At 42.2% G+C, this 15,289-nt stretch overlaps 1 protein-coding gene across 2 annotated transcripts in view; it reads left to right on the top strand.

Annotated features, from left to right (window-relative positions):
* The window catches only part of TANC1 (tetratricopeptide repeat, ankyrin repeat and coiled-coil containing 1), a 74,759-nt gene that overhangs the window by 51,591 nt on the left and 7,879 nt on the right, over positions 1-15,289 (top strand). For both annotated transcript variants that reach the window (XM_027656231.1, XM_027656232.1), the window contains exons 7-18: positions 1,639-1,896; positions 2,499-2,618; positions 3,638-3,919; positions 4,778-4,941; positions 6,153-6,384; positions 6,823-6,989; positions 8,252-8,859; positions 10,174-10,282; positions 10,495-10,617; positions 11,389-11,625; positions 12,233-12,418; positions 14,010-14,088. In XM_027656231.1, the coding sequence (XP_027512032.1) occupies positions 1,639-1,896; positions 2,499-2,618; positions 3,638-3,919; positions 4,778-4,941; positions 6,153-6,384; positions 6,823-6,989; positions 8,252-8,859; positions 10,174-10,282; positions 10,495-10,617; positions 11,389-11,625; positions 12,233-12,418; positions 14,010-14,088 (2,565 nt within the window). The remainder of the gene's footprint in view (positions 1-1,638; positions 1,897-2,498; positions 2,619-3,637; positions 3,920-4,777; positions 4,942-6,152; positions 6,385-6,822; positions 6,990-8,251; positions 8,860-10,173; positions 10,283-10,494; positions 10,618-11,388; positions 11,626-12,232; positions 12,419-14,009; positions 14,089-15,289) is intronic.

Here is a 15,289-nt window from a genome sequence, read left to right as displayed (position 1 = left end):
TTCCTGATGCTGCATTTCACTCCAGGAGGAATCAGAGGTTTAAAGATTTCCTACTTCAGGAAGAGCCAGATTTTTTTGACACAACCATCAAAATGAAATAATTTGTCATACAGAATGCAGTTTAAGGTGTGTGCAAGGATTAATGGAGTGCCTGAAAAGCTTTTTTCTTCTGTTGCCTCTAAATTGTGTATCATATTATTGGTACTTCTTAGAATACAAGCTCTTGAATTTAAGCGTCAGATCTTACATTCCTTAGGAATGTGAGCCTAAGCTGGAGGAATGCAGAGTTGTACAAGTGCCTCACCATCCTTCAGGGCTGAAGCTGCAGTGCAGGTGGTGTGGAAGGAGAACAGTTGGTCCTTCCCCTGCCTGGACGAGGCTCAGTTCCAGGAGCTGCTCACATGGTTGGGTTTCATTGCAGCTCCAATATGCCAGAATGTTTTACTTAAGGAATTGGCCACTTGAGTGTAGAATTGCCATATATATAGCTTTAGCTTTTAAATTGTTAGCCTGGGGAAGACCCAGAGTTCATATAGATACCATTATCTGAACTGGTACTGATTTTTTATTTTTTAATTTTATGGGTTTTTTTAATCCTGATGTTCTTTCATCCTGTATTGTATTTTCCTCTGTTGATTAAAGTGTTCAAAATGCACTGATTGTTGGCTTAACCTTTAACAAATATTTGTTGTTCAGTTATTTTATGAGAGTTTAAATTAAGTAATTAAAAATGTTTTAAATGAAACCGAGTAGTTTCAATATTAAACATCCCAAAGAAGTGTATATCTGTTCTTAGGCCAAGAGGTAAGCATAGTTTTATGAAACAGTACTTGAGTAGGTCTTCAGGAGTACAAATTCTTCACACCTTCAGTTATTGCAGGGGGCCTTGGTTAAATGCAGTCTCAGGCAGCTGAAGACACACTGATAATCCTCAACCACCGAGGTGGAACATTTGGATCCTTGGATAATGCAGTTGGTGGTGTCTCAGTGGAGTGAGTCACTGCAGCAGTGGAAGGCACTGCTCTGTAGCAGCATCCAAAGGCACCTGTGTGCTCTCAGCTGCCTTTAACTGAGGATCCCTCTAGATCTGTGTTGCTTATTGTGCAGCATCGGAAGTTTTCATAGCAGTATAAGCACATCTTACTGCCTAAAAGTTTCACCCAGTATTGAGAAATTATTTGTAAATGTTTTCTGGTGACATCAGAAACAACCTCCCCCAAAAAACCTTTCTTTGACCCTCTGATTTACTGTGTACTGCAGCGCTCTGAAATACTTTAAAAACCTAAATCAGTATGTTTAATACCATTTGAAATTTTGTTAATACACTCAGCCGGTTCTTTTACATTGTGCATCTGGCCTCGTTTGCTCTTCTTGTCAGTAACATGTAGTAGGTAGCTAAGAAAGGGGCAGTACATAGCTCAGTTGCTGGAAGGTTTCTGTCGAGATGAGTTTGCCAGATATGTGAGTGCAGGCTGTTTGTCATCCTAATGTAATTATGTATTTTAGGTGAGACAGACCTGAACAACACTGAATTTTCATCATTTATGCTTCACAATGCTGTTTGAGAATGACTGTTCTAACATGTGTGCCATGTTCCTCTGGTGTGTGCTGTAGTTGGGTTTTTTCACTCTTTTTCAGCCACTATAACCAGTTCATCAGAAAATGATGATCGTAGTGGATCCAGTTTGGAATGGAGCAAGGATGGGAGTCTCAGAGCTGGAAAACATCATGGCATCAGTCGTGATCGAAGGACAGATAATTGTTCACCAGTTGCAGAAGAGGAGGCCATTGGATCTGCTGAGAATTTGCCAAAAGAAGTACCAACAGGAGAGGGTCCCCTTCCTTATGCTCAGAGTTCTGGCTCTTTAATAATGCCTCGTCCAAACTCCGTTGCAGGTAAAGTGCTGAGGTAGAAAACAAGGATGTTCTTAATGGTAGGACATTTCTGTTGAATCTTACTGTAGTTACATTGTTAGTATGAAAGTGTCTCTACAGGACAAAAAGAAAAAAGCCTCTGTTCTGAAGAGATTAGCATTACCTAGATTGTTTAAAATTGTCATCCAGAGGGCTGTTACTGTGCTTTCTACTAGGTATTTGGTTAGGTTAGGACTTGCAAAGTCCATCAGTTATTGCAGGATTCTGTGTGGGGTCAGGTAGTGTGTTAGAAGGTAATACCTGAACCTGTTCCTAACACTTCTGACCTTGCTGAGGGGGTTGTTCTCACAGTGAAAAAGGAAACTCTTAATATGAGAACTGTTTGCAACAGGAGGAAGTTAAGGCAGATGTGAGGGCCATCTAAATGGGGAAAAACCCAACCAAATCTTCAGTGAACTTGATTGAAAAGCATTTTGTAAATGTTATGACATGAATGGCTTCGCTGCCATTGTCTAGAAAAACTTCTCTGTAAGTACCATGTGGAGGAAGAACTGTGATAAATAATAACGCTCCTGGTAACTTATGTGGAGAGAAGAATAATCTTCAGTCCTTTAATACTCTAGCAACAAGTTCAACCAAACTGGAGGACCTGAGCTACTTGGATGGGCAGAGGAACACTCCCTTGCGCACGTCCATTCGCTTGCCCTGGCACGGCGCGGCCGGCGGGAGAGCGCAGCACGAAGGTAACGGTGCAGCCTGGAGCTGCCTCTGAACTGGCACAGTCCCACGGGCCTGCAGGGGTCCTGTCCTGTGCATGATCCTCCAGAACAGCCCTTCAGGGTGCTCCTTACACATCACTCCACATGGCTGCAGAGAGGAGGCTTGCTTACACTTTTCCCTGCACGATGCTGGGGTTCAGAGACTGAACCGAATGCCTGTGCATCCGTCACAACCAATGGCAATTAAAAGCAGAACAATCTTAAGTCAACTGGTAAAACTGATCTTGAGATGATATGTAGACACTATACTGTGCTTTTTCACTGATGGCTTTTCATAGTCATAGTTGGATGCTGAAACAGCATTTGTGTAACATTAGATGTGGGTAATGAATCTTTAGAGCATTTTATTAGTTAACATTATTATTCCCATAAATTTTAATATATTTTATGCAATCAAACCCAAATTCTTCTCTAAGTTGTCAGGTGTTTGCCTGATATACAGATCAAGTAATCAAGCATGTAACTTCTGATCTTGTGACTCAAAAGTACAGAAACCAAGGAGGTAGTAATTTTTTTAATATTACTTTAAAATGAAGGGGGTTTTTAAAGCAGAAAAAAATTATTTATTCTCTCTGCCTTTCTCTGTTTCTCTGTAAGTGTCTTTACAGATCTGAAGACCTAACACTGAAATGCTCAGCAGCATGAAATGAAATGAAAAATATTTGGCACTTCCCCATTTATAGAATTATTAATGCATTTTTAAGAAAACTTTTCAGATTCTGCAACTTATTAACTCAAGTTCAGTCATAAAAAAATCACCAAATTATACTGGTAGTTTCTTCCCTTTACAGTTTAATTCATACAGTTTAATTCAGATCATGGAGATGACCTGAGCTGAGCAGATCAGTCTTTATTGTTTTCATGATGAAGGCTCTAAAAAGTCATATTGTGACCACTAAATGCCATTCCCTTCTGAAACTGTGCTGTTTTAGTGCACGTCAAGTTTATTCTAATGAACCTTCCTCCCTGCCACCTCTTCCCAGCTCGTTTCATCCCCTACAAGCCCCAGGACATTTTGCTGAAGCCGCTGCTGTTCGAGGTGCCGAGCATAACCACAGACTCGGTGTTTGTTGGAAGAGAGTGGCTGTTCCAGGCCATTGAAGAAAAGCTGCAGAGTCCTGACCCAGCAGGGAACAGGGGAGTGGTCATCACTGGAAATGTGGGATTTGGGAAGACTGCCGTCATCTCACGGCTGGTGGCACTCAGCTGCCATGGAAGTCGCATGAGGCAAATAGCTTCCAACAGCCCTAATTCATCCCCCAAAAGTAGGTTCCTTTTCCTTGTTTGGGTTAGTGTGCTGACAGCAGGAGTCACATGTTTGCTCTTTGGCTTGAGGTCGTTGGGCCTCATCAACTCCTTAGCAGACACGTGTTTCTTCCAGTGAGCAGAGGAAGCTAAAGTTAAAATTGTGGGTTCTGACCAATACCTTCTACATACATAGTGTGGGCTCAGCCCATCAGAGAGGTGGTAACATGAGGCAGTGTGCAGGATCTCTTCCCTCTGCCAGGCAGTGTGTACCCAGGCTCTGAGATGTGACTGTAGTAGCTTTGTCTCCCGTGAATTTGGAAAGGGAGCAGTGAGCGTTCCATTACCTCTGTATACCACGTGCCTTCCATAGTATTTCTGTAGAGGTGAGAATAAAACTGTGGAGAAACTCCCTCTGCCTTCTCCTGGGATCTGTAGCATCCTGTCACCAGACCAGTCCAGTGCCTACGTTAACTGGAAGGATGGTGAGGCTGCCATTACTGCTACTTTCCCTACTGACACTTGAAATATTACTATTATTAATAATAGCAGTGATAAATTGTTTCTGTTTCCCAAGAGATCAGTCATGTAATAACTGTTAGTTTAAATGAAGCATCGTATGTGTAGTTTTCGGAAGGAAACTTCACATCACCGTGGCTTTGCTTTCAGTAATTCTGTAATTTTGACCTGAAGTCTGTTGAGTTGTTTTAAAATTGTGAAGTTGCAAATGTGGCCTGTATTTATCAGACTAAATGCAAGTTTCTTGTAGTGCTACTTCTCAGTGTTAATTTTTACTCCAGCAGTAAAAACACTCCATGATGTTTTCCTAAAAAGCAGCCTGCTACCGGCAAATTTGGTCTCTTTTGTGTTTGTTGCAGGTGGTGACTCCTGCCAGGAGATTCCATTAAGCCAGTTACCCCCATGTGCCCCTCCAGCAGGTGACACCAGTACAAGTGACATTAAGGTCAAGACTCTGACTTGTCCTGCTGCTCCTGAATACAAAACTCAGGCGGGAGATGCTGTGAGGCGCCTTGCTTCCAAGGTGAGCTCTCACTCCTCACAGACGTTCAGAGTGCTGGGGAGCTCTCAGGTGGGGTCACTGCTTTGCAGAGCCCCCTGGGAGGCACAGGCAGTGCTGGCAGAGGGGCAGTCACCTGGGCACCTCTGTGGGATGGCTCTGCTTGGTGGCTGGTGAAACCAGCTACCTGCCTCTGCTGCCTTTCAGGGGGTCACTTGGATCCTTCTTGGTCTTGGAAAGAGTCAGGTTAACACTTTCTCCTCAGTTTTGTGGGGCTGTGGGAAGTTGGGATCCTTTCCTTGCCAAGTAGGCTGTGTGTTCTTTCCGGGGAGCTGCTCAATGTACCTTCCAAAAGCAGAATGGGGGGGGGGGAATAAAATCTTTGGTCTGTATATAATCTATCTGTATATGCTGCTGTGATACAGGTTGAGTCTGAATGTAGTTCTTCTGTTTTCCACACTCTGAGAGTCTGAAGTCATTTTTGCATTAGATTGCTGTGTTAAGTGTTTTATTTTTTGCTTAAGTAGTAAAAATAAAGAATGTCTGAATTGCATACTTTATATGAATAGTTATGCTGAAAACATCATAACACATGCAGTCTTTGAAGTGATATGTGTTAGTTAGAAGCAGTGTTATGAAAGCCTCTGAAGTGCAGGCTTTTTTTGTTTGCCATGTTCTTCTTGTGGTTGGATTTTTTTTTTCCAAAGAAATATGGCTTATGTCCTGGTTTATTTTTAAGTAACACACACCTTTGCAATACTCAGAATAAAGCTAGTTGTCCCATTTCTCCATTGGCTTATGTGAGCATGTCTTTAATAGCTGTCTGTCATTTACTTCTGCCTGATGATGATCAAATTAGTCCTTGGTTGTTACAGTGTGAGACACAGTGTTGTTAAATCCCAGCTAATAGGTCAGAGCCTCCAGTTGCTTCTCTTGTACTGCTTAGTTATTTAGCTGCTTCCCCACTGTATCCAAATGCCACAAACTCCAATTGCTGTTTTCCTGCCAGAATGTGAAACTTTGGTTTCTTTTCCTCTCTGCATGCCCTGCAAGGTCAAAAATCTACCCTTTGCCTTCCTCCCTGTGTTTGACCCAGGCCTGTGGGGTTGGATCTGACGCTGAAGAGTATTTTGTCGATGAGGGAGAAGTTTGATAACACTTTATTATAACTACACTAACTAGTACCCAGCTGAAATACTGAGAAGGTGATGCTTTTTGGTTTCCACCCTCTCCAGGTGGTGGCCTATCACTACTGCCAGGCTGACAACACGTACACGTGCCTGGTGCCCGAGTTCGTGCACAGCGTGGCCGCGCTGCTGTGCCGCTGCCAGCAGCTGGCAGCCTTCCGGGAGCTGCTGGGCAGGGAGCCCCAGCTGCAGAGCCTGCTGAGCCTGCGATCCTGCGTGCAGGACCCTGCCACGGCCTTCAGGAGGGGAGTGCTGGAGCCACTCACACACCTCAGGAAAGGTACGGGCAGCAGGGACCTGGAGATGGGATCTGAACTGCAGGAAACGCGGAAAAGAAATCAGAACTAAAGAAAGCAGGATATTCCTGGAGAAAGGGATTATTCTTTAATTGTGGTAGTTGTTTGTAACAATAACAGGTGGGTTTTCAGCAGTTGATTTGTGTTTTAAATTAAAATTCTGTGAAACTTACTAAAGGTCATGGAAGCTTTACCTTTTTTTTTTTTTGCCAGAAAACTGAAGGATGACTGTAGCTCGAAGTTAAGGCTGCACATTCACAGTAAAGGATTTTGTTTTCAGATGCTTTTGTGACGTTTTCTCTTGTAATTGTCTGCGCCTAAGAATTTGCAAAGTGGATGAGGATAAAAATTTGAGGACAAAAATGTGTCATTTAATGGGAGAATTTGTTTTCATCCTTTCCTTTTTTATTTTCAAATTTCAGAGCAGAAGATTCCTGAGGAAGACTACATAATTTTGGTAGATGGTTTAAATGATGCTGAATTTCATAAGCCTGATTATGGTGACACAATTTCTTCATTTATCACAAGTATAATCTGTAAGTTTCCTCCCTGGCTGAAGCTCATTGTGACTGTAAGAACTAACTTCCAGGTAAAAACACCTTTTGGCACTTTTCTTACCCTTAAAGACTAAACAATCATTTATATTGGTGCAGCTGCATTATTATGAAAAATACTGGGTTTACAGGAATTCAAAGTGAAGTCTCTTGGGTTTTTTCCTTCCTTTGTTGTCACATGTTTATTCACAGTACACAAATATGATATTGGAGGCCTTTTTAGTTGTGAATCACTCTTGAGTCTGCCAGTAGAATTGATAAGAAATAGTAAAATTGGAGTCTGTTCCCTTGGCCCTCAGGACTGCGATAGCTAGGTGCAGATGTGCTTCAGTACGGCCTCCTGGAGTTCATCCCATCTCTGCCTGCCTGCCAGGAGCACTAGGAGTGTCTAACTGGCTGAAGAGTTGATTGATTTCTCAACTAAAGTTTTTTTTATTTTCTGCAGTAGGGACTGTTCCCTGTCTGGAGATGTTGTCTGTGATTAAGACATCTCACTGGCCTGACAGTGCAGCTTTTAGAAATCCATGTAACTGCATAAAGTGGAATAGAGAGTTCCTTTTTGTGTTGAGGAAGTGTGGAGAAGTTTGTTTTAAACCCTTGTGATACCTCTATGCAAGAAGTTTTAAGTTCCTAAACTTTAATTTTAGAAATTCTAAAGTAAAACTTTGGAATTTTAAAACTTTAGAAGTTTTACTTTAGGTAAGAAGTTGAAGTTAAAAGTTGTAGAAGCTTTTCTTTAAAATAAAGATCTTTTGGATCTTTATTTGCATAAACATAAAAACATGTTCAGGTGAAGCTGCTGAAGTGTCAAACTGTGCCACACTTGGCACTTGCCTTCAGCCACCCTGGGCTGGGGATGTGTGGATGGTGCCTTTCTGGTACATTGTTACTGGAAGATAAAATGAAAAGGAGATGCTTTTCTCTCTTGTCATTTATGATACTTCTTAATAAATCTTTCCTACCTAATATATCATTCCTCTTACCTGCCCCTTCCCCTGGCCTGTCTTAGGGTCTAATTCTGGTAACTGTATTCTGGTTTGAAGTGATCATTTCTATAGCTCATCCACTTCAACTGCTGAGCTTGGTCACTGTGATATTTGATACTTTCCTATGAAAACTGATAAAATGTAGAAGTACTGTTCTACCTGTTATCAGGGATACTAAATTGCTTTGTCTGATACTCACTACAGAAGAGAAACACAGCAGAGATGTGTCATGGCGTTCTCAGTGCTGGAATACTATAATGCCTCTGGGTTTGTTTTTAATTTCTTTTTTTTTTCCCCTCTCCCCCTCACAGGAAGTAGTAAGTTCACTACCATTTATTGCAATATCCCTGGACAATTTTCCAGACAGCAAGGAAATTCACAATGATTTGAATGCTTACATTCAGTACAGAATTAATAGCAGCCAGGAAATCATAAACAACATATCTTTAAATGGAAAAGCTGATGCAGCTACTATTGGGAAAGTGAGTAACCACCTGATCATGAGAAGCCTGGGATCTTATCTCTATTTGAAACTCACTCTGGATCTTTTCCAAAAGGGTCACTTAGTAATCAAAAGTGCAAGCTACAAGGTTGTTCCTGTGTCTCTGTCAGAGCTGTACTTACTGCAGTGCAATATGAAGTTCATGACAAACTCTGCTTTTGAGCGAGCCCAGCCCATACTCAATGTGGCACTGGCATCCCTGCATCCCATGACAGATGACCAGATTTTCCAGGCTATTAATGCGGGACAGATAAATGGGGAACACCAGTGGGAAGACTTCAGCCAGAGGATGGAAGCCCTTTCGTGTTTTCTGATCAAAAGACGTGACAAAACACGCATGTTCTGCCATCCTTCCTTCAGGGAATGGCTTGTCTGGAGAGCAGATGGTGAAAATACTGACTTCTTATGTGAGCCAAGGTAAATAAAACATGCAGTCATTTGGTTTCAAATAGCTGCAGTTGTGTTTTGTATAATTGATTGCAACAGCTGGTGAGAGGAAAGAGGGATGTTAAAGCATAAGTACACCTAATTTTTTCCAAAATTAAAACTTTTATATGTTTAGAGGTAGACTTGACTTGAAGTCAAAGGTTACAATGCATAATTGACTCTGTAGAAGTCAAAAGTTTGCATTTGACTTTGCTACTACCTTCATGGAGAAATGAGAGTACTGTGTTGTTATTAATATAGCAAAATTGTTAAGAATCAAGTGCATTAGTGCCTTGCCTATATAGAGTGCAGGAATAGAAGGGGAAGATCATTTTACCTCTTGTAAACATAAAAATAGTAAGACATTTTGTTGTGTAATTGTATCCTCCTGGCATTGTTTCAGTTTGTTCCAGCTCCCTTTCTGTGACTTGAGGAGCAGGAGTTGGTTGAGTTGGAGACAATGACTGTTACTGGTTACATTCTCACAGTCAGCTCCTTCCGTTTTTTTCATGTTCTTCAGGGTTTACGGTTTTGGGGTTTTACAAAAGAATAAATAATGCCTGACATTTGACATTATGTCTGTGCTTTCACGTGGCTGTAACAGAGCCGGTTCTGCAGGTGGGACTGGGGGGTTGCAGCCTTGTGGCCCCCCCAGTTCCACCGCACTGGGCACTCCCAGCACCAGCCCCAGCAGCAGTGGGGGCTGCCTGGGCTTAGGGAAAGCTGCTGGCTTTGGAAAGGTCTGTCCAGAAATTTCTGAAGGCAGGGTGAGAAGCCCCCTAGGCTAACTAGCAGAAGAGTCCAGTTAGCCTAGGGTTAATTGCCCAGTTCCAGCATATGTCCCATTAATGAATAGTGTATGATAGATAACCTTGTTTCCTCAGGCTTGTGGCACTGCCACTATTGTCTAGAACACTGACCACCACTAATGTAGGTGTCGAATTACTAAATTCACATTTTATCTCAAATTTCAAAAGGACCCAGATCTTGTGTTTCTAAAAGAATTGGCTTCTCTCTCAGGTGCCTGCAGTTCCTGGCTCGAGAACACAAAAGGGAGGAGTAAACCAGAGTCAAGCTGACATGGGCCCCCTGCGAGGGGACAGCAGAGAAATACCAGGACTGTGTTTCAACTTCAAAATTTACCTCTTTTCTTTTTGTGTTATTTCGTTATGGAAGGAATTTTGTTCAGATGTAATGGTGTGTTTCAGTAGTCTGACAAAGTTGGCTGTTTTAACAGGCACCTGGACATGTTAGGATGGTTACTGAGATACAGTTATAAAAGTGGTTCTCAATCCTTTTTACTAGGAATGGACATGCTCTACTGGCTTTCATGTTTTCTCGACAAGAGGGAAAGTTAAATCGCCAACAAACTATGGAACTTGGCCATCACATCCTTAAAGCTCACATTTTTAAGGTAAAGCTTGCAACTTAGTAGTTTTATTACCTCCTCATGAGAATGGGTCATAGAGATTCTCCTCTGAGTTCCTTGAATAATTTGTTAGGACCTTATGCAAAATACTTGTTAGTGCTACTGACCAAATTGTTACTTCTCTTTATACTGAGTTGTAGATCAAAATAGTATTTCTAATCTTATAGAGAGATCTCCTGTTATATCATTCCTGTTAGGGTCTGAGTAAAAGGACCGGAATTTCTTCCAGTCATCTCCAAGCCCTGTGGATTGGTTATAGTACTGATGGACTGTCCACAGCCCTGGCTTCTCTAAGAAACATCTACACACCCAATGTGAAGGTAAGAAAATCAGCCTTCTCATACAGTCAGCGCTTCATCTGGTGCTGCTGCTGCCACTGGTTGGTGCTGAAGTTTTAGCAGAAAAGCTGCTCACACCTGGACTGAACTCCTTTGTACCAAGCCTTCATGTGCTTTTATAAGCTGTGGTCGAAGTCCAGATCAGTTTTCCTGGATGATTTTGATGGAAAGAAGGGTTAGGCCTGGTTCTGCTGTAGGGTGCATTTCTGGGGCTCAGACATCCCACTGACCTCGCTGGGCTGTGGGGATGTGACAGTTGTAACAGGGGGAAACACTGTGAGAAGAGAGGATGTAAAATGCCATAACTTTGCACTGTTATTTGAATCCCCAGATTACAGACAGGGAAATCCAAGTTGGTGAGCTGGACTTTGAGCCAGCTGCTCCTTTTGGTTGGGAAGTGCATGTCTGTGAACACACACACGCAGGCTTTGCTCATTTTTTTTGAGATTACTTTTTATGCAATCTGATTCTCTCTTAATGGAGACAGTTACTTAAATCTTCAGTCACACATGCATTTGTGATGAGAGTAATGAGTTTTCAGGGGAGAGACGAGTCTTCTATCGAGAGTGTGTTGGTCAGTAATATAGTAATTATTTACTAAGAGAAGATTTTACACTCATATATTGTTATATATGTGATAAAGTTGATGTCTGCCAGTAAAATCTGTATCAAAATTAGAGAATAACACCTGATCAAGGTGTCAGATTCAGACAGACCTGAGGAAAATATTGTTCTGTTTAAATTAAATTTTAGGTGAGTCGGCTGCTGATTTTGGCAGGAGCAAATGTGAATTACAGGACCGAAGTACTGAATAATGCTCCAGTGCTGTGTGTTCAGTCGCACCTTGGGCATGAAGAAGTGGTTACTCTTCTACTAGAATTTGGAGCTGCTATTGATGGAACTTCAGAAAACGGGATGACAGCCCTGAGTTACGCAGCCGCTGCTGGTCACATGAACATCGTGTCACTGCTGTGTAAAAGAGGTGCAAAGGTGAGCTGGTGCACAAAGACTGCAGAGTGTGCAGCCAAGAGAGTCAGGCAAAGGCCTAAGAAAACTGTTGTTGATTACAGAAATATATAATTATCAGATATAGTCCTGGGTGGCAGTCCAGACTTCCGTGAAGCATTTTCCTTGTGCCATTAATCACAACCCTCTGCCAGATCTGTTCAACCAGTTTGGGGTGCACCTCACTGTGCACTTACAGGACCTTCTCATCAGCTTATTTGTCTTACTGAAGGAGTGTGAGAGCCCCCTAAAGTTGAGGTTGAGAGCATCCCTAGCTCTCCTCACCCCCCCTCCCATCCCCTTGAAGCCCCAGACTGTCCAGCTGGCCAAACTTCGTCTCGCCTTGGCAAACCCATGCTGACAGCTCCTGGTCACCTTCTTGTCCTTCTTATGTTTGGCAGTGGTTTCTGGATTCTGTTTTCCATCACTTTCCCAGCCACTGAGGTGAGGCTGCCTGGCCTGTAGTTCCCCAGATGTCCCTGGCTGCCCTGGACAGCAGGAGTGGCAGCTGCTCTCCCCCAGTGCTCCAGGTCTCCTCTCCAGGCCTTTCACTGCACTTTTTAACCCCCAATGTTCCTTTTCCCCCGTGCAGGCCGACTGTGTAGACAAGAAGGGCCAGTGTGCCTTGGTCCATAGTGCCCTGAGAGGGCACCGTGGCATCCTGGAGTACCTGCTGGGGCTGGTGTGGGTGGCTCCGTGCCGGGAGCAGGACGCGCTGCGGAAGCGCCAGGCACTGCACCAGGCACTGACGGCTGCTGCCAGCATGGGGCACTGCCAGGTGGGTGAGCATCACACCTGGGGCACTGCCAGGGTGGTGAGGATGACACCTGGGGCACTGCCAGGGGGGTGAGGATCACACCTGGGGCACTGCCAGGGGGGTGAGGATCACAGACAGGGCACTGCCAGGGGGTGAGGATGACACGTGGGGCACTGCCAGGGGGTGAGGATGACACGTGGGGCACTGCCAGGGGGTGAGGATCATACCTGGGGCACTGCCAGGGGGGTGAGGATCACAGACAGGGCAGTGCCAGGGGGTGAGGATGACACGTGGGGCACTGCCAGGGGGTGAGAATCATACCTGGGGCACTGCCAGGGGGTGAGGATCATACCTGGGGCACTGCCAGGGGAGTGGAGCTCAGCACTGCCACGTCCCCTGAATTCAGCAGGATGGGGCAACAGTGTTTGCAGCTTTTTTGAAAGAGGTTTGGGCAGAATTACTGAAGCTCCTGGTATTTATCCCAGTTTGTATTCGCAGCTGGTGCAAATGCTGGTGCAAATGCTGTCACAATGCTACCCAATAATATGGCTTCAGGATTTGTTTATTTGTATTTTCTGTCTACGTTTTTCCTCTCTGTTCTTGGAAGTTGTCCTAAACCTCTAGTAATGATGAGTTTCTGTATCAATGATCCACCTGAATGGATCTACTTCACAGTGAATTTTTTTCATAGTATACCAAATTTTACATTGCATATAGTTGCACGTGCTTAACTTTTTACCTGATCTACATGTCAGGTTACAGACTTGACCTTAATGTCACTTCAGATAGAAATTTGGGAAGGAACACTAAAAGTAAACACATAACAAATACTCAAAACGCTTTAGATATTTAGGTAATACAAGTATGTTGTCTGTTCATTGAGAAAATAAATTGTAACCTTGATATAAAAGTAATGGGTAAGTACAGGTACTTGAATAAAGATCACACTAGGCTGAGGAGATCTCCTGTCATGTATTAAGTGATGTGCCAAAAATGGAAACAAAATCTGTTCAATAAAGCCATTTCAATATTTACTTCTTTTAAATCTAGTTTTTAATTAATGTAAAATCAAGGATCTGATCCTTAAAGTTATTTAGATGATTAACATATAGAAATGCCTACATGAAGTCAGTTTATGATATGATATGATATATAAGCCATTGCTGTCTTAAAATATAAACTTGAGGATTCTGAACTGTGGTTAACTGGGATTAATGGATAATTCCTTCACTCTTGTAAAAGTTCTTGCTTGTTATCCAGTGACTGAATGAAACCAGTCAGCTCCTCTATACCAGCAAAACAGATGACATTAATCATACTTACCAGAAAATGTCCATGGTTCTCTATTCTTAAGACATTAAGAAGCTCAGTTCTTCTTAGCTAGAAAAAAGGACCTGTGTGTTTCATGAATTTTAAATAAATTATGTTCTAGCATTTAAAATTCTAGGATTTTCTGTACATTGTATACAACAGTTTTCAGACAGGCTGAAAATACCCAGATCCTTTTCTTTACCTGTAGCATCCCAAACTTCCTGTTTTACATCTTTTATCCTTTGCAAGTGACAACTGATGTTTTTGTGGCTCAGCACATCTCTGCTCCTTGGTTTTGTAGGTGGTTCACTACATCCTGACAGTTGAAAAGGACCATGACATGGATATCAATGACACTGATGCCTTGTGGGGAGAAACAGGTATTTCCTTTGTCATATTTTTCCTGATTAGAGTTGCTCATTTAAGAAGAAAGAGTGTTTATTTTTTTTAATTTAATCTTCTATAATAAAAATAATGGGACGTACCAGTTTTAATAATAAAATGCAGTTTATAAGGATAGAGTTTTAACTTACTAAATCTGTTCATCTCATGTCTTGAAGAATTATTTTATATTAAAATTACTGTAAATTACTGACTTTCTAATTAAATTGAAAATGGTGGAAACACAGTGTTTCATTAATGGAACTTTATGAGATTCTCTGTTTGAGAACTTCTGTTTAAATCTCTTAAGTTTTGAGGAAATGCTGGGCTGTTGCCTCATTTGCTCTAAGGAAAAGACCCCTCTTTGGACATCTGTTTCTAGATTAATTTTGTTCTTTAATATTTTGTCAGTGGTACTTTTTTTAAGTTCTTGCATAATGCATTGGAAATCTTTACTCACCGAGGAAATGAACTTCTGAAAGGATTTTTGAGCAAGACAGAGTCTTTTGCCAGTAATACTGATATCTAGAGCAGTTATTTTCCAGTTGTTCAGCTCTAAACAGTTGATGTAACTGTAACACAGTGAAGCTTCAGTGAGTGAGGAGGGAACAGGTTAGATACTGTTGTTAAAAAGGAAAAAATTACCTGCAGTGTTTGTAATTTCATTTACTTTCAGCATTCACTGGGATTTTAAAAAAAATCTACTTTACTATGTTTGAAAATGCTAAAAAATGAGTAACAGGAAATTCACAATTTGACCCACTTCTTATAGAAAATATGGGGTGTTCCCTTTGTCATATGTTTCCTAATTAGAGTTGCTCATATGGGCTTTAGAAACTGGAGGGTCAAGTCCTTTGCTGATCTTGCAGAAGTCACACACAGACCTTTTTTTTTTCAACAGTGTTGGCATGACTTCAACACAAACAACAAAATTTTAATTTCAAAGTCTATTTTGAGCAAAATGGAAGAGGGGGAAAAGTAATGATGGGGAAAGTATTTTCTTTTTTCTTTGTTCTTTTCAGCTTTCAGTGAGGGTCACAGTGAAAAGCTGAAACAAGGGGGATTCAGTAACACCTGCGGGGGGGAGGGGTGTAAAGGGTTAGCCAGCCCAGAGCTGGTGCTGATGCCCTGCTCTCCCAGCCCTCTGATGCCCTGCTCTCCCAGCCCTCTGTGCTCTCCCAGCCCTCTGTGCTCTCCCAG

The sequence above is a fragment of the Corapipo altera genome, unplaced genomic scaffold (genome assembly GCF_003945725.1).
Source record: "Corapipo altera isolate COAL_440 unplaced genomic scaffold, ASM394572v1 68, whole genome shotgun sequence".
Lineage (NCBI taxonomy): Eukaryota > Metazoa > Chordata > Aves > Passeriformes > Pipridae > Corapipo > Corapipo altera.
Note: the sequence above shows the minus strand (reverse complement) of the source record. Positions and strands in the feature narration are given on the sequence as shown.